The sequence below is a fragment of the Fusarium musae genome, chromosome 9 (assembly GCF_019915245.1).
Source record: "Fusarium musae strain F31 chromosome 9, whole genome shotgun sequence".
Taxonomy (NCBI): domain Eukaryota; kingdom Fungi; phylum Ascomycota; class Sordariomycetes; order Hypocreales; family Nectriaceae; genus Fusarium; species Fusarium musae.
In genome coordinates this window covers 707744-727038 of record NC_058395.1, presented here as the reverse complement: position 1 = coordinate 727038, position 19295 = coordinate 707744, and the positions used below count along the sequence as shown (strand labels likewise).

The 19295-nt window shown below is 49.0% G+C and overlaps 3 protein-coding genes across 3 annotated transcripts; 2 read left to right on the top strand and 1 right to left on the bottom strand.

Annotated features, from left to right (window-relative positions):
* Positions 1-2221: 2221 nt before the first annotated feature.
* Positions 2222-3874, top strand: J7337_011497 (uncharacterized protein; the record flags this gene model as incomplete). Its single annotated transcript, XM_044829041.1, has 2 exons — positions 2222-2667; positions 2725-3874. 2 exons carry the CDS (start codon positions 2222-2224, stop codon positions 3872-3874), a joined length of 1596 nt encoding a protein of 531 aa, XP_044675716.1.
* A 996-nt stretch (positions 3875-4870) lies between these two features.
* On the top strand, positions 4871-6559 carry J7337_011496 (uncharacterized protein; the record flags this gene model as incomplete). Its single annotated transcript, XM_044829040.1, has 3 exons — positions 4871-6209; positions 6257-6368; positions 6424-6559. The coding sequence occupies 3 exons, from the start codon at positions 4871-4873 to the stop codon at positions 6557-6559; spliced, it is 1587 nt and encodes a 528-aa protein (XP_044675715.1).
* Positions 6560-11908: 5349 nt separating this feature from the next.
* J7337_011495 (uncharacterized protein) lies at positions 11909-13541 on the bottom strand (the record flags this gene model as incomplete). Its single annotated transcript, XM_044829039.1, has 2 exons — positions 11909-12741; positions 12851-13541. 2 exons carry the CDS (start codon positions 13539-13541, stop codon positions 11909-11911), a joined length of 1524 nt encoding a protein of 507 aa, XP_044675714.1.
* Positions 13542-19295: the final 5754 nt, after the last annotated feature.

Genomic DNA, 19295 nt, shown 5'->3' with positions numbered 1-19295 from the left:
ATCCTACCATCAATTCGTCTTTTTGCACTGAGTTTTCGACATTCAGTAAACTCATCATTTGCGCCATGATGATTCGTGGGCGCCATCGTGGACTTCCTTATGCTTTGGACCGAGCTATTGTCTTGCCAACAGAGAAGTCATTAGGCGCTGAAACTATCACCCAGTCTCACGAATCGCATGAACCTCACGAGCATCGCGAGTGATTTGCCAACGGAGTTTCTTCTTGACCATACACGATACCGGGTGGATGAGACCACGGCCTTTTCTTTTCTTTTCTTCCTTTTTTTCTTCTTATCGTTCATTTTGTCTTTCATTGACTGCATAGCGACGTCAGAGTTACGCTTAGAGGCGTTCGGTGGGTAGATTGGGATATCTGCAAGACCTTGAACGGAGCATTAGATGCATCTTCGCCATCCTGAGCCGTCGCTCAAGAACTCTTTTTCTACAACAGAGTAGAGGTTTTGGCCCTCAGACTTTCTATTATACACAGGCCCGGCGCTCTGGATCATCAGCATTTCGGAATACAAGACAGCATAGGGATACGCCAGGATCTTCAAATAGAGTGCTTTTTCTCTCATTATGCGTGTGTTTTGTGACTCTTTGTTCGACATGGCAGTGAGTTTCGAAATAACTCAGCCAATTCTCTACAGAACTGCGGTCCTTGATAAACAGATTGCAAAGTTTGATTCGTTTGGCTTTCCGTCGTTAGACACTAATATGCAGACCTTTGTTGTGAAACCTTCTCCCCCAAGGGATAAAACTTTTATCTTCAGGCTCCAAGTGAGTATAAAACCTCATGTCCCTCTCTTCCTTCCGAGCAATAACCTCTCGACACATAAATCCCCTTTTTACGATTGCGCTCGAGGCCCAAACTCATCTACACCATCCCTTGCAACGGATTTCGGCCTCTCCAATTGTTTTATAAACTTATACACCAACAAACATGGGCAATGTCTATTCGCCAGTAGATGCAATACCGACGGTTCCAGACCAAGGTTCGGAGAAGTCTGTACGCAAGACAAGCTTACAGCTCAAGTGTTGGAATAGACGACTTGCAGGTTCTTCATGGAAGATTGTTGTTCTGTCAACTTTGTTTCCTTGGAAAAGACCCGCAGCAGAGTTTCTAATTAGTTACATTTTTAATCGCCATCACATTTCTACACAATTGATACGTGAGCGCTCAGTGGTGCAACGGGACTTGATGAGATCTTCGATTCTGATCTCTATCAAGCACAGAGTCTCTCTAAAGGATGAATTCAGTATGTCAGTCCTTTATTGTAGGCTCGCGAAGTTATTGTGTGGCAACCAACAGACACCGTGGCTCTGCTATCGGTCGGGTTCAACAGATATGTTCCAGGTCATTTTGTTGAAGCACGTAGATCAAATCGGAAAGAAGGTTTGGATTACAAGGAGACAATGAAACGAAGCATCGGTAAGCTTTTAGTGATGAAGGATATTCACAGCTGGAGATGAGCAACGTATCTGGCCCGCGAGTTTCTTCCACCTGTCCCAGCCCAGTGGAGGCTTCGTGATACCAAATACTAAGGTAAGGTACCTACCCGTACATGACGGGACCTGAAGGCACAAAACCAAGGCGGAATCATGGAAGGCCCCATCTCGCTCATTCCCAGATCTGATCCCTCCTTGACTCGAAAGTTGAAGTAGCTTGACACCGACAGTGCCTCCTACCAGTGTCATTAGTATTGTTACGATATCGAGTTAAACGGAAAGGGGTTCACTATAAGCACATTTGATAAAGCATGGGCCAACTCGAATCCTCGCATTTGTACGAATTCTCATTAAGAAAATCCCGAATCCTTTTCTTTTGTTTTGTTTTGTTTTGTTTTCAATCATTCTGTATCTATCTGGGATGCGTGCTCTAATGTCTGATGCTTTCAAATGCTTCGAAGCTCAGGGCCTGCTCTTCAGGGGCTGCGGTCGCAACTCCCAGTGGCTTCTAGGCATTAGAGGGGAAAGAGTGTTCAACTCCTTCTGTACTCGGGCATCGTCGCGGCTGACGCAACTCGCCGCTGGCCCCTTCCATCGTTGTCATGCTGGGAGTCAAACAACTTCAAGTCAGACACCTTGTAAACAAACTTGGACCTTTACACACATCTCTCAATCCATTCAATCATTAGCAACCCGCACAGTTTCATCGTTTTGTCAACGTTATTCAGTATACCACCCTCTCAGCATCACATCTTCACCCTCCCTATTCAACATGAAGGTCATAAGCATTATTCCCATCCACCTGTTCCTGTTCCTGCACTGCATACATGCTATATATCTGCCCAAAGATGACGCTCCTGATATTCTCATACCCGCTCACCAAAACTTCGATGAACCCGTACAATTACGCTTGAAATGGACCCCGTGCAATCTGGGCGTTCAAGAATTCAAGAAATTGGAAAAGAACAAGGCATTCGAGTGCAGTCCTTTAGATGTTCCTCTCGACTATACCAACTTATCCAGGGGCACTACGACATTGAATTTGATCAAGCTCAAAGCGCCCAAGCAATCTAAGACCGATAAATTGTACAAAGGCAGCATCATCGTGAATTTTGGTGGTCCAGGTGTTTCCGGAGTCGAGACCTTGTTGCAAATGGACCCTGATAGTGCCCTCTCGATGTTTGGCGGAGGATACGACATAGTCAGTTTTGACCCACGGTAGGTGACATCTCGGCTATTCCAAGTTTGTGAAAGTCAAATCTAACCTCGAATTAGTGGTACTGGCAAGACATTGGTTCCGCCTGAGGATAATGGAACTCTGACGCAAATGGTCAAAGAGTTCATCTACACCGCTCAGGATTCGTCGTACTTTCTCAATGAAAGCGAAGCTATTACTGAACATTTGATCAGCGATGGTTTGAATTATATAAGCACTTTTACGGAATCCTTTCTTACGAAGGACGAGGCACGGAGGTTCCGTGGCACTGCATTCGTCGCCAGAGATGTCGCGGAAATTGCCCTGCAAATAGGTAACCGCATCAACTACTGGGGCATTTCGTACGGCACGGTCGTAGGTCAAGTTCTGGCCGGTATGTTTCCTGACCGTATTGCGCGCATGCTTCTCGATGGCAATCTGCTCGCCGACGACTATGTTGACAACCTGGGGCTCGATAGCACCAGGGATGCAGAGAAGGCCTTGTATCATTTCTACGACGAGTGCATGGCAGCCGCAAATGATTCATGTCACTCGGCTAACAAGCTTCCCAAAAAACGAGATGATTTCCACGAAGTCCTCAATCGCGTCTTCATGGTCTGCACAGGAGTTGGGGGTGGTTTAGGCAGCGCTAAATCACTCGCGCTGAGCATCGGGGTTCTCGGAGCTCTCTATAGCATTGATGGTTATCTTTGGCTGGATGAACTGATTGATACCACTTTGGAGGGCAATAGTTCGATGTGCTCCCAGAGTCCTGGCTTCGGAAACTCGACAACTTGGAATCCGCTTGAGGACCTTGCCCATCAAGCGATCTGGTGCAGTGACGCAACTTTCCGCGCTGAGACCCCTGGGGAAGTCTTTTCCTTGTTCCAAGACGATCAGGCCAAAGATAACCCCTTCTTCCTCTCGGAACTACTTCAGGCCTCGGTGTGTTTTCGATGGAACACTCACGCAGCTGAAGCGATAAATCTTACAAGCCTTTCAAGAGTCAAGACAAGAGTCCCAATCCTTCTCGTCAACGGCAAATACGATCCGGTAACTCCCCTGGGTAATGCCCGGAAGATATCTGCCAGATTTCCTGGGAGCCAGGTTGTTGTTCACAACGGTGTTGGTGTCAGTATAATATCATGTCTTGAATTGATGGTGATACTGACAGAAACTCATAGCATGGCTTCACGGCCCATCCTTCAAATTGCACTCGAGATATTGTAGTCAAATATTTCGTCAGTGGCGAGCTACCTCCACAAGAGGTCACCTGCGAGCCGGATAAAAGTGTCTTTGAGCTTATCGATGAAAAACGGAAGCAAGGGGTAAGGCTCACCGGAAAACGTAGTATCCCGATTCTCCTGTGGGTAGTGCTGGCTTTCTTGGTTTTTGTCTGCGTTTGTTTGGTGTTTTTGTTGTGTAGTTCGAAATGAAACAATGCTTCTGGGCGGATATAAATTAGTAGAACAGTATTAAAAGTACACATTTATTCCTTGCTGCACGCCTTAGTCATTGGATGTTTCTGTGAAAAGGAAAGTCGACTAGTTGTTACTTGCAGCTCAACTCGGATGCTTGATGATGATATACAGCAGGAATAGCAGTGCTAACAAGAAGCGATTGAGAGCTGGATCAATGCTTGTTTCCACATTGTCTCCGCTACGGTGCGTTATCCTACGATTCATGAACAGGCCTCAGTAGCTATCAGCTGTCCTTATTAATGCTCGTCCAATATGAAGTTGGGGATCACATCTCAGGTATTGTAGGGTAGGCAGAAGTACAGTAGCTTCAATTTAGCGTGTCGATAGATAGATCGCCAAATTCTAGAAGGATTAGACTTTGCAAAATTCCAATTAAATGGAGTCCCAACCCACTCCCTCAACCACGCCATAGATCAAAAGAGCAATCACATCCGCAACCATGAAGAATATTGCCGGTATCCGTATCTGACTGCCCGAAGCCCCCCAGTCAATCTCAGATTGCACCATTGGCTCAAGTGATGGCGTCGATAAGACATTTCTCGCCTCGCAAAGGGAGGTGATGAAAAGATCTAGGCAAGTCTAGTAGATCTTTGCAAGATCTTAGCCAGGTTTATTTTGGCACCCTGGTTTAATATCACAAGTTTTCTTGCTCCCTGAGCTCGTAAATAGAAGACTTCTCTCCGCCAAGACCACGATCAACACTTATCAAATATCTTCATCACCAACCAGCTCGGGAGGCGTCAAGATGAGCGCCGACGTTGTTGCTGCTGGTGGAAAGGCAAGCCCGTCAATGGGCGTGGAGACGAGGAACGACAACAATGGCGATCTTGTGACGGCCACCGAGGAGCAGAGCCTCCAGCGAGGTCTGCACGAGAGGCATCTTTCTATGCTGGGTATCGCTGGCGCTATCGGTACAGGTCTCTTTCTCGGTCTGGGCCAGTCTGTTCAGACTGGCGGTCCTCTCGGCGCGCTGCTTGGCTATGCGACTGTCGGTCTCGTTGTGTGCGCCGTGCAATTCGCCTTGGGAGAAGTCGCTGCGCTGTTGCCGGTGACAGGAGCTTTTGTGCGACATGCTGAATTTCTCGTTGATCCCGCTTGGGGGTTCGCAATTGGATGGAATCTGGTCTACGGCAACATTTTGTCGATCCCTTCAGAAATCACGGCCATCTGTGTGTTGTTCGAGTTCTGGACCGATATCAATCCCTCGCTATGGATCATGATCTTCATCGTCCTCACCACAGTCGTCGGTCTCTGCTTCGTCCGGGTTTTCGGCGAGGTCGAGTTCTGGTTCGCCCTTCTCAAAATCCTCTTGGTCGTGTTCCTCATTATCCTGGGTTTGGTCATCAACTTGGGAGGCGTCCCAGGCACAGAACGTATTGGCTTCAGGTACTGGAAGGACCCAGGACCGTTTGTTGAATATATCGCTTCAGGGAGCTGGGGCCAGTTCCTTGGTTATTGGTCTGTCATGACCAGCGCCGTCTTCTCCTTCGCAGGCGTCGAATCTATCGCCATGGCCGCAGCTGAAACGCGGAATCCTGCGCGCGCGATCCCCAAGGCTTGCAAGAACGTTTTCATCCGAATTCTGGTCTTTTATATCTTGGCCATTCTCATTGTTGGCATGCTTGTAAGAAGCGACGACGAGAGACTAAACGACCAGTCCGGAGCCGCAGGTCAAAGCCCCTTCGTTATCGCAGCCTCCGCGGCCGGCATCCCTGCAATCCCCTCAGTCGTCAACGCCGTTGTCATAACTTCCGCGTGGTCTGCTTCCAATCAGAGTCTTCTCGCCGGCACCCGTGTTCTCTATGGTTTAGCCCTCAAGCGACAGGCACCTCAGATCTTCCTCCGCACGACCGCGTGGGGTGTGCCTTATGTCTGCGTGCTCTTCTTCACTTGCTTCATGTTCCTCAGCTTCATGAGTCTCTCCAACGGAGCTATGACCGTTTTCTGGTGGCTGGTAGACCTGACAGCGGCAGGAGTTCTGATCTCCTGGGCGTCAATCTTGTTGAACCACATTCGTCTACGCCTTGCGATGAAAAAGCAAGGAATTCCCATCGAAAAACTGCCCTGGCACAACTCTTGGACTTGTAAGTGTGAGCCTAAAGTTATAGAAGCTTAGCTAACATCAGAGTAGTCTACTCTTCATGCGCCGGCTTGTTCATGACGCTGCTCATCCTCCTGACAGGAGGTTTCCGTGTCTTTACCAGAGGTAACTGGGATCCCGTTGGCTTTGTGTCATCTTATTTGTAAGTGGTCCCGATACCAGAGACCAAATTTGTTCCTATACTAATCGTTCTGTAGGGATATCCCTCTCGTTACCGCAGCGTACTTGATATGGAAGTTCGTCAAGAAGACAAAGGTCGTGCCTTTAGCAGAGATACCCCTTCAGGATGCTTTCAGGAAGTCGGAGGAGGACCACGAAGTGGTGACTGCTTAGTTTATGGAGCCACATGGAGATAGAGAGTAAGCTGAAGTTCTAGAAGCTCCTGATCTAGAGTCTACTAAAATCTATACTCAATTGTATAAACTCTACCAACTTCACCAGAACCTTCTGTCACTTAGGATAGAAGCCCTGGGGTTTCTTGACTGCACCTGAGGGGTTGATATTAGCGTAAAATCTTGTATTAGCAAGCGTCGAAGATAGTAATGGGCATATGATTGTCATTCAATGATGCTCTTGAAGTTGGGGAGCGTGTCTCTCAACTCTCTTACCCAGCTGGTACCATTTCGACCTGTCTCGACACCCATGGTGCGCTTACCTTCACTTCTCCATCTCCATTCATGTTTATACCCTCGTCGTCTAATATGTCTCGAGATTGCCGCCGCTGACTCCGGCACTGTGGCCGTGGAGATGAGTTCGTGTCAAGTGTACTGTCTGTGAAAGGGGGCCCAGGTTGTACTTGGAATGCATTCCTATTGAACTACACCCGAGATTAGTTTTAAAAACAAATTCACAGCTATCCGAGCTGGTCTATCTTCCTGTTTGAGCGTATTTTCTTGATAAACCGCAGGTATTGGTCACGGTGGCCAACCTTGCGTCGAGCTCTTCCTTAAGGGGCTTCCAGGAGACTCTTCTCGATCACGATTTTCATCGGAATCCTCTACTAAATTCAGGCTTACGAGATTATCTAAGCTTATTTCTTATAGTCTTTATACAAATCCGTGGGCATTATGGGGGGTTGCTTGTGCGTGATGTTCAGGTTGCAGTCCTCCTCCCCTGAAGCTCTTATGACACTCGTTGATATCAGCACGTTCAAAGGTCTTCAGGCCTATGTTATATGAATCAATCCTATTACAAGAACTATGGTTCCACTTTAGGCTCTTTTCTTCTTGGTTGGGTGACCATGAATGATTGCATACGCTCCTGATCAAAGTGTCTCAAATCCTCGTGGACGTGTAACACTCTGGCATTGCTTCGGGAGATGATTTAAGCCTGCATGATAGCCTTAGTTTCTATCTTCTTGAGTACTAGAATCTTCGAGCTGATCTATATTATGGGCGCATCTAGTAGGCCGATCATATCGAGGAGTTCGTGACTGTCGCTTCATTCAGGGGAGCAGCTCAGCATACACGATGGAGGGCTCTCCAACAGTAAGACCTCTGACCTTACGCCCAGGTATCAATAATGACTAGTCTAAAGCTATGCTTAACCATCAAATACTTTCTTTCTTTCTTTTTTTTTTTTTTTTTTTTACTTCGAATAGCAATCCTAAGTTGTCTTACACTCACTCCCTCGGGGGAATATACAGGATCGCAATTCTCCATAAAGACTTTCGAGCGACACTCAATTGTGACTTGGCGTATATGGCAATGATTGAGGCTATGCAAGTCTTGGGTCCATGTCGTACGACGGCTTCTTCCATGAGCTGAATGTCTGGGAATAGCCTCACACCTCTCCAACGCCTCAGTGTATACTCCTTCAGGAAGCCAAGATTCACTCGGCCAAATATACCAACATAAGCTCAACGAAACGTATGATCTGGTCGTCGCGTCCGTCAAGACAAAGAGAACGGCATTTCCCAGCTCGGACTGTCGGAACGCTCGAAGAATGTCACTCGGAAGCATACCTCCCTCCCAACCGCAGACGTCTCTCATCAACCTCCTTTGCAGCTCTCCCACGATATTCTTAGAACGGGCTGATTTCTAATGGTGCCGACCTCCAGTTTAACTTCCAATTCCCCAGGTATTCCCGCGCCCTGCAAAGTCAACTCAACCGCCACTGACGACCATCCCCTCCCCCGCAACCACTCCAACGACGAAACACCAAATTAAGGGGGTATTCTAACTTCGTTTCACTTCTCATGAGAGTTCAGTGGCTCATATCGAAGCCCTCCAGCCGCTGTCTCTTCAATGCAGAAGGGTTACAACGCGCATAGGACCAACACGAGCCGTCGAACTCTACCAAGAATATCGCGTGAAACACGGCCAGCATAGTCCGAACGCCCCATGTAACAATGACACGATACAGCTCGCATGTACAACCTTCAGCCACAGGTTTTGTTGTGGTCTTTCTTTTCAGCTTTTGCAAATCCTCAAGCATAGCCTCAAAGAAGATTAACTTGTTAATTAGAGGGCCATGACGATCAATGGCTTGACTCGCGGGCTATGGGGAAGCGTGACACGTTCCCCTCTCGCCTTGGAAACTATCGAGCGATGATAGAGTTTCGGTCCGTAAGCCCAGGTTTACTACACTGTTTCTGGTTTGACAACATCTGTGCGATGAGGCCGAGAACAAGATCCGCAGGTGGGTTGGCTTACATGGCATGAGTCGTACACCGTGGAAGAGGAAATTATGATGATCGTGGGCTGCGGCTGAGGCTTAATGTTATCCTGCAGGCCAAGGGAGGCTTTGGGTTTGACGGGAGAGAAAGGGCTGGATCGTAAGAGATGCAATGGTCGGCGCCATCCGGGGGAAGATTGTGGCCGCAGGATCTACGATTGCAGCTCGGACCGAGTTGAGGAGGAAAGTCAAAGTTGAGATTCCAGATGTTGGCGTTTACGAGGTTGTGTCACTGTAGTTGAGTATCTAGAGTAGAGTAGTTAGAGTGCACAGCCTGTTCTCATATCATGCAGTTGTGAAGGTTACGGGGTCTGATTATCAGTCACAACCCCAAGTTGCTTACCAACCTTGGAGATATCATTCTCTGGCCAGGGAGGGGGTTGGCTCGGGTTAATTGACAATAGCGATAATTTATCACTGCAAATCACCGCTGAGAGATTATCATCACCCACCACTGGCAACGAGCCAACTGTACTGTTCTGTAGTGCAACTTAGTTCAGCGCTTGGCTTGATACAGTACGATAACTTGACCAAGTCAGCAAGTCAGCAGAGCAGAGTTCACAGACTCGTGCAGGCCACGCTTCGGGAGCATTCCAGTGAATGAGTGGCTCTATCTCCCCGAACCCATCCCATCAGCCATCAATCTCCGTGGAACCACGGGCCTCTTCTTAACTTTAGTTAGTTCTAGTGGTTAGTGCTCGCTGTAACTAAGCTGTGCCGCACACCCACTCCCCGAACCATGATCGACAACCAGCGCTGAAACCTGCTTCTTCCCTCCCCCCAAACCAAAAACGAACCATCAAAAGAGCCAAGCCAACCTTGAAACTTTCCCATCTTCTTTGAAAGCAAAAGTGCCACCCCGAGGCTTACGTTACGAGGTTTAATTAAACTTTCTGGGCATTCTAAGCGAGACCTTGACCTCGTGGTCTCTGTCTCTCTTATCACCGGAAACAACCAAGGGAATGAGATGTGATCAACATGCGCATTTCTCAAATGTCGCTATTTGAACTTTGACGTGCGATTCAAGAGGAAATGCCACCGAGTGGTCCGTGATGTTTCTTTCTCTTCTGTTTGAGTTTGGTTTGGGTTTTGGGTGCTGCCCAAGCTGGGCATTACTCTACTCGAAACAAGGGCCTGAGACATTTTTTCCTGAGTGTCTTGAGGTTTTTTTTCTATTAGATAGCGGTGAGTCTGAGGCCAAACAGGCTATTGATTTCTTGTCTGTTATTAGTGACTGGGTTGAGATAATGCGATGCATGCAGCAGAGTTCCATTTCCGTGCCTTGTCTCACGTTGAGTGGTCGGCAGTTTAAATGGCCTCTGCGGTGTACTCTAAAGTATTCCGTTATAACCAGGGTATTATAGAGTATCACGTAATTTTGTGTACTTGTCAGTACTTGAATGTTATCAGTTGTCTCTCATATTTCCCTGAATAGCTTCACCACCTTCACCACCACCAACACCACCTTCTTGTCTCTGTGATGTGAGCAGTAAGATTGTCTTGACTTTCATCCTCATCCTTCATCCATCGCCCCAATAATCGTCTCCTCCTCATCACGCTACCCTCCTCGAGCCCGCCTCACCTTTTCACGTCTGCCCGTCTAATTCGCTGCGACCATCTCCACACATCCATTCCAAAACTCATGCCGCTCGCCCTAACTAAACTATCCCTGCTCATTGGGCGCCACGCTCTCGCCTTGTTTTTTCCCTTCTCTTCTTTTCTTTTTTTTCTCGCTCTCGCAAGCGTTGCATCGCTAACGCCCGCCCCACGATGCACGAGTTCCAGGGATGGTTAAGTTGCTTTTTTCTACTTCGGCTCGCATGCAGCTTGAGCGGGAGCACCGTAGTGTGATGCGGTAGACCGGGGTCTATAGTACGTGACGCTATTCCGAAGCCGCCTTTGTGAGACATCATCATGTTGCTGCTGTTGATGGATGCTGTTAGTCGAGACGGGCGATCAAGTTCACTCACATTTCACATGGCACAGCAAGAGTTGGGACAGCATGTATGAGTGAGGTATCTTATTGTGTGTAATCTTTCATTCATAGGATGATCGGCAGATGCATCTCTTTTGTGCGAGGTGCCGTCTATCCCTCAGTAAACGTATGGTTGCGCAATATGCGCTGTGGCTATTGAGCCATGTCCTCTTCACTCTAATCTTTGCTCGGGACCAAAGTCCATATGACTCCTGTCTCATGTCAACTTCTTTTCCTCCTCTTCTTGAAGAATCCCCATCCGATCCTTCATGATAAAAATAGTAAAGAGGTATCTCTGATCCAGTTCAAGTGCAAGCCATGGCCATTCTTCCCGCTTCTATCACAAAAGACAGACGCCTTCCAGACAGTAATAGCATAACAAAAATGAGGAGTAAAAGATCAACAGTCATTATCCTCTGGAATTCCTGGGCAAAACAAACATGAGCTCTTCCTTGGGCTGGTAGAAAAAGAGAACATAAACGAGGATCGGACAAGCAACAACTCCAATCTTTCCAAGTCTTCTTTTCTGTCTCTGCAGAAATGACAACAAACAAAGTTCGCCTCCCATAAAAGTCTCGATGCGCCAAACATCATGCTTCTACAACTGATATCTTGCCCATCCTCATAATATTCGAAAAGACAAAACTCCTCGCTTTTTAACTAAGTATTTTGTAAAGTGAAATAAAGAAATGTTTTGTGACAAAGAAAATAAATAACCCGAAACAAGAAAATGTTGCTCCAAAAAGGGGAATACAAGGCCGAAAAGAAGCAATCCCGGACTGTCATTCAATGGGTCGTAAAAAGTGTTTTTGGTAGGCGTATCCTTGCACGGCTTTGGGTAAGTATTGGTTCCATGGTGATGTGGCCAAGGGTTGATATTAAAGTCGAGTAATATCCAAGGTGGTATAGAAGAATCAAACAGTGTCCTAGGCCAGTGGGGTTTGTGGCCTCGGTGACATCTCATCCAGGTGAGGTCGTGGTAGTAATAATAGTGGCCATTATGTCGAAGGCGAGAGATCATGTCTCAGACCTTAGCAACAACCTTGGAACGTAGGCATGAAGGGGACCTGTTGATGAAAGGGCACATGGTGCTGAAGCATGGGCACTTGTTGAACGTATTTTACCATATCCCAGATAGGGAAGTATGATTTGGGTTGACAAGGAGCTTGCACAGAGACAGGAACCTGAGCCTGGATAGGCATAGGGACCTGCTGGCAAAGCATGGGCTGAGGGGGAACGGCCACTGGCACGGGGACGGGCCCAGAGTACTTCTGGGGCACGAATTCCTGGCTGTGGTAGATGAGTTGATGTTCCTTGGGCTCCTCAGGGTCGAAGGCGTGGGGTGCAAACTCAGGAGGAGTCTGTGGCATCTGGCGTTCCTGTTCAAACTCGTCGTCCAGGTCGTCAATGGTAGAGTCGCTTGAAGTAAGCGAACCCTCATCGTCAGAGGAGGCAGGCGACAGTGGTGAGTCGTACTCATAGTCGTCGATGATGGCATCCTCGGAGGAAACGTATTCGGTGATGTGGTTTGGTGAGGCCGGAGGTGTCGGTAGAGACGACATGGGCGGCACGGTAAACATAGAGCAGGCCATAATCCTGGTTCGGAGCTCAGAAAGAGTGATCCGCTGCTCGGGGATAGGCTCGAAGATCCGTCCCAAAATGTCGTTCAGTTCATCCGACAATGGGAGGATGGTCTTCAAGAAGTCCTTGGATCCGGCATAGGCACGGTAAGTAGAGTCCTGGAAGGAAGCTTGTTTCCATGGGTTGCGTCCACAGGTGAGGTTGACGAGGATAACTCCAAGGCTCCAGACATCATTGGGGGCGCAAAGGTAGTAAGGCTTCCTAGCAGAGTGGTCCAGGCATTCTGAAAAGAGAGAAAGAAAATATGTTAGTTGTCTGTCCCATCCGTGATAACGTCAAGATGCAAAAGGGGTGCTTTCAAAGGGGAGGGGGGAGGGGGGAATAGTATGTACCTGGACTCATGTAGAATGTTGAACCGCATCCGTAGTCCTCAGATCGATCATCAGAAGTAGCAAGACCAAAGTCAGCCAGCTTAACAGTGTCTCCGTGGTCTGTCACCAAGATGTTCTCCGGCTTGAGGTCCCGGTGGTAGATTCCAAGGTTGTGGCAGTGTTCAACGGCATCCAGGATTTGCAGAAAGATATTCCTTGATAGTTCATCCTTACCAACATATTGACCGCGCTCAGTGATATTCAAGAAGAGATCACCCTCAGGGCAGTACTCGAGAATAACATAGATGCAGTCAGGATCATTCACAATCTTGAGCATCTGGACCACGTTGGAGTGTTCCGATGCCTTCCAGTGAAGACGGATCTCTCGTTGTTGGTAGGCAAATTGTCTGGATTCCAAAGGGGTTCCATCGGGATTGAACTTGCTCAAGCACTTGACAGCGTATTTACCTCCGGTCTTGAGATCGACGGCAAGGTACACGACGCCATAGGCGCCAGTTCCAAGGATGTCAGTAAGCTGGAGAGTACCCTCAAGCACGCGGCCTAGCCTGGCCTCCGGGGCGAGAGGGACGCATCGGTTCTGGAAGTGTCGAGAGTGAGGGACGGCAAATGGTTGTTGAACAGTACACTTGGGATGATCGAATCCTGGAGAGGGCGGAGGGGTTTGGTAACCGAATATGGCATGTTGCTGCATGTTATCTGGTTGGTATCTCACGAAGTAATCCTAGAAACTGGGTTGTATTCTCTGGTTTGAGGTTGAAGTAGATCCTAGGGCCGGCAGAGAGATAATCCAAAACGGCACGGCATACAGCAGCAAGAAAAGGAAAGAGAAGAAAACACACAGAGTATTTTCCTACGGCCTGTGATGGGAGATCCTGTTCCAAAGTCCAGTCCGGTCCAGTGAAGTTCCAAACGGGTCGTTATTAAAAAGAGTTCCTTGGGGTGTGGTTGGTGGTTGAAGTAGTAGCTTTTTGAGGTCCCGATGGCCGAATCAACGGGTCGAGAGAGATGAGTGAGAAGAGTGAGTTTTTGTCGTCCTTCCAGGGGAGATATTGCCGAGTGGGAGGTTGAAGAGTTGTTGTTCGACAAGAGTAGACCAGAAGGTCACGTCTGCGAGAGAGTGAGAGAAGGTTGCCGGAAGGAGTGTCGTGAAAGTGGTGATAGAGGTTCCTCAAACTAGATCCAGCCGAGTTTGGAGATGGGCAGCGACGATAGATAAGTTAAGTCTCTCTAGCGAACAAGGACAAGGCGAGCGAGACAGACACACACCCACCCAAGACATGACGGTACGTACATCGACTTAGTCGAGCAGCTTCACTCAGTTGCTCACACTTGACACATCCACTATCCATCCACGCCTCGGGCTTGGGATTGCGTTGCGTGGAGCAGACCCACCGCCTCAATCATACCCTTGTCCAGATGGAGAGATTAATGAGCATGGGTATGGCCCTGTCTTGGGTCTTGGCCTTGGCCTCGTTGTGCGGTAGCGTTAGCGTTGTGTTGCGTAGCGTAGCGTTGTGTTAATGCTCTATTCTTGTCTGGGCGTAGAGCCGGAGGGAAGGGGGGGCGTCCTTGGCTCGTGAGGCGTTGGACGAGAGGCAGGGATTGAACAGAGGACTTGATTTGGTGACGCTGAGCAATATACGAAAAGGCAAGGATCCGTTTAGAAGTGGTTCTCTCTGTGTCACTGCCTCCAGGCCACGTCCTCTCAGGTTCCTCCCAGGCCCACCATCATCTTTTTGGGCTTTCTGCTCTGTTCTGTCGACTCTCACTCATCAGTTCTCAGCACTAACGCCATCCATCGGCCCACTGCCACTCGAAGCATGCCTTGGACCAGTCATAGGCCTCTGGTGGCAGATCTCTAGCAACCTGGGCGGTGCCTGTTCTGTCTGTCTGTCTGTGTTGTGTCTGCTGACACCCCCCAAGAAAGGGAAGAGTGCGCTGTGCCGTAGCCGTCTCTTGTGCTGCGTGTCCTCTCTGTGACTTGACTGGCTTCAGAGGCCCACCCGTCGGGCGAATCGTCATAATCAACCGCCCCCATGATGAATCACAGTTTGGCCGTAGCTTTGCCTCCCTCCTCCGTGTGGCTGCCACTGTCCTCTGTCCTCCCCAACATCTCTCCCGGCCGGGGCGGCATAGGCGTACTCGGTACTCACTCTCTGGAGCGGAGACGTCGGAGGCCGGCGTCACTCTGCACGTTGGAACTCTCGTCACACACAGAGTTTGAGTCCGGCCGTGTCGTGTCTGTGGGCTGTCTCCCCCTACACTACAGTGCAGTCCACATACATACTTTTGCCGGACCGCCTCTGAGCAACAACTGGAACGGAACAGCAAACCTTTTTCGCCCAGATACGATTGAGTTTGCGACTCGATTGGCTATCAGATGGGAGTCTGAGGCGCTTGCCGACATGTTTTTGCTCAAAAAGGAATGCATGAAGTCATGGAAGCGGATACACCCAGTTACTTACCGTCTGTGTGATAGATAATAATGGATGGGACAATTATCTTGGGGTGAGGGGGCTGAAATGTGAATGAATGTGAATGTGAATGTGAATGTGAGTTCAATGTAAAGTGAACTGGCACCACTGTTGCAGAATGCAGATGCTGAATTGCGTCGATCCCCTCACTATTTTGCCCCTCCAGCCAGTGAACGTCCCCGCTGTGAGGCTAGAGCTGCTAGACGCTGCATAAGTTTATGCCAGCTCCGTTGGTCTATGGTTGGCTACAGGACAAAAGAAAACTCAGGACCTTGATCCTAAATGACAAAAAGACTTGGGTAAATTTGCATAAATTTAAGATATCTTTTGCCGAGTTTATTTTAACAGCCCTATACTAAGGTCTGGTGTTTTCTTGCTCCCCGAGGAGAGTACGTTCGTTGGTTGGTTATGCCTCTGCAGAAAGATAAGATCGACATTCTTGGTGAGCCATCTCTATTCTTCAACCTCGTACTTTTCAATCTGCCCTGCCACCCTTGAGCTTTGATTGGTCAGAGGCTAAAGTGTATCAAATATCAAGATATCATCCATGATCACACTCTATGCTATGCCCATGCCATGCCATGCCATGCCATGTTCATCACATGCTGTATTCTCAACAAGGCTGACAAGGGGAAATGAGATTTGCTTGTGTTGATCAAAGAAGCAAATCAGCAACATGGTGTTTCATCCATAAGCGATCCTCCGTCGGCGGGTATGTACTGACAGCCCTGGTTGTCTTTGTCTGACTTGAACCGAGACGAGGCCTGCCATCAGATATCCATTTGGCTGTCTCTGCACGTATCCGTCTAACGGCATGTCTTCGAAGGGGCCTCAACCCGCCCGCTGGCAACTCTGCTCTACCCTCTGTGTCTGTTTGCAGCGTCCTCACGGGCTGCTGGCCAAGCACCCCGGGATCCCATATTACTCGAAGCAGACAGGTGCAGAGCTCGGGTGCGTCAGTCAGTACCACCCAGCGGTCCCAGGCCGCGGTGAGATACAGGTAGAGTGAAAGATGAGTGGTGTGTCTGTGTGTCCCCCTGTCGTGTAGGACCAAACAAGACAGAGGGTTTCTTCCAAACAGTACAGCACAGCGCAGCACAGTTCACTTGCTTGTCAAAGTCAAGAGACCCCTTGAACAGGCCACGACGGTGACAGTGGCAGCTCTACCAAAGCTACAGTACAATGAGGCTGACTGATGGGAAACGGGGGACGGGTTGCAGAAGAGGCGTCCAATGAGAAGCTGTACATGCCCCAAGGAATGTGGCCCGTTGCCCTGTCTTTATCGGCCTGTGATCTCTGTCACCCGTTGGATGCATGGCATGGATGTTAGTCTAACTGATAACGACGACGACGACTTTTACTTTACGGTGAGAATGTGAAATGAGAGTGTGAATGCGCATGCGCATGCGTACGTCGGCTCGGGTTGCTTCCAGTTCAGTTCCTGTCCTATCATCGGATCCATGTGAACGGGTATCGTACAGTGCCTTGCCTTTGCTTTTGCGTTGCTTGGCCTCGAACGAACGAACATCGGACCTGAGCGAGCCTTGACTGACACTGACAGTTTGAGGAGGAATTTGAGGCGACGAGGCATTCATTTCCTTACTGATCACTTATTTTCAACCTCAATCAGTTGTTCCAGCCACGAACCATTGTGGCATGATCTCAGCTCCCCCACCGTGTTTCTCCATGCATACAAGTGGGATTCTTGATAGAACTTCAGGTGAAGCGAACCGAAGTAAAGCAGCAGCTTGACAATTGTCCAAAATACCGTCTCGCCTACCCTATTCCATGTCAATAAAAGTCCGAATTCCTCCAAGGGCCCCTGGTATTCCAGCTCAGTCGAGTGGTCCCCTAAAAACAAGACAGTGTCTCATTGCTAACAGTTGTCAAACATGGGCGGCGGGTCGATTGGATGGTAAGATGGGCCCGAGAGAAGCGGTCAGGGCATTCGAGAACGGGCCTTTCACCGTGATTACCGATCAGCCATCAACTGCATCGTCAAAAATCACGGGTGCATCTAATCCCTTCGAGGTTTAGGCCCCTTGCCTGGCACTCAGATCTCCAGCAATCATCTCCGACTTGGTTATTCCCCGTTGTAGCCCTGTTCCTTTACCGCGCACTGAGCTCTAAACATATCATCTCGATCCACTTGACAAAGAGTGAGGCCGCTGTCTGATCCTTGAGTTACAGGGATATCCCTGGAATCGACCCATCTCTCGCCAGCGAGCACTGATTCCTCTGACGCCAATGCCACCTGAGTCAAAGTCAAAGAAAGAAAAACTGTTCTAATGAATCTCCAGTTTCTGAGTCCTGGGCGTCGATCATACGCCGCTATCCAATGTAGCTGAAGCATGGCGTTGTTTTTCTCATGGCCTCAAACATTGCTTCATGTAAGGGTTCGAGCTTTTCTTCCTTTCATGGCGATGACCATGGGCAAAACAAACATTATGCGCTAAACTCTTCTGTCTCAGCATATGTTATGCATGGGCTGATCCCGTTTCGACCGCTGACCGAAACCTGCTCGCCTCTACTGTACTGTACTGTACTGCTATGCTGCAACTTGATTGAACCACTGGCTCTCGCACCAAGCGACTGCAATGCAATAGCTTGCTCCATCCTGGTTCTATACCAGCTGCTCTTGTGCATTCATCGTCGGTTGGTTTGGTTGCGAATAGGAACAGCCCGTAAATCGGGATGTTACTCTGGCAGTTCCAAGCAGGAAAAGGTTAACCACATGCCATATCGATCCAATAGGGAGTTATCCTCGACATTGCCGTCTATGCACTCACTTAGACAAGCCATGCGCATCTTGAGTCATGGTTATGCATCTCTACGGTCGAGTCCAGCTTGTAACTTGCTACAACGGCACAAGACCTCAGCCATAGTCCTAGTCCTAGGTAGATCGGAAGATGCAGAGGGAAACAAATGGAGGAGGGCGGCCCCAGGGCAGTCACTCGCATTGAGGATGAGCAATCGAGAGCACACCATCAACTGCCGCCAGGGCCACTTCCCCGGGAACATGGTTGCGGTTCGTCTCTGAACCGGCTGGCGCTGGTATCACCTTTGGCTTGGTTTGCATGATATCTTTGTCAAGTCTGGTGTTTCCTAGCCCGATTGAGAGATCCTTGCTGTTGACAATGGCTTTGGAGTGGAAGCGCGAGCTGGGACTCGTTTCTGGTCTGATAACGATCTGAAGATCGATCATCGAAAGCGTCTGGGGAGATACGACCACCATCACATGCAGTACCGAATCGATCAGCAGCTATCTCTTGGAGATAACCACTCACTACATGCGTATCTCCACGTAAACCTTCGTCAATGAAGACGCAATCATGAGATAGAAGACCGTCTCAAGCGTCAAGCTGCACCCACTAGAGCCAAAACAGCCCGTTTCGAGGTGGGCTGATACCAAAGTCTCTGTCTACAGTGTAGATTCACCGCCAAAGGCTGGATGTCTGCAAGGGCTGATTATGCGTAGCGTGTGGACGCAAGGGAGGACAATGCAACACACAGGATTTGTCACGAGGCCCCGAGAAGGGGACGGGCTAGACGGACTAGACGGGGCATGGGAAACATGCTCATTGATCAGCTCGAATATAATTTGAGATACCAGAAATGTATCGCATCATGGCCGATCATTTACGGGTTCGTGGCTACCGCAAAGAGAAGCGAGAAGCCAACGTTGTCGCCTTGGTCTGAAGTCTATGCACTGCCGGTCTCGACTCACAACGGCGCAAAGTAAAGTAGGGGCGGGGACATTATTGGGTGGTGGTGAAGCTTACGGGATGACATCCGCGGCGCCTGGAGGAGCCATGATTTGCATCAACGGCTTGTGAAGTTGAAGATCGAGTTGGACCAATTGTAGCACGATCCAGAACGAGAAGCGTCACATTGACTCTCGCTAGCGATATCAAGATCTTGATGATGCTCAGCCGTACGTACTGTAGTCCAGAATTGATACGGCTCCCCTC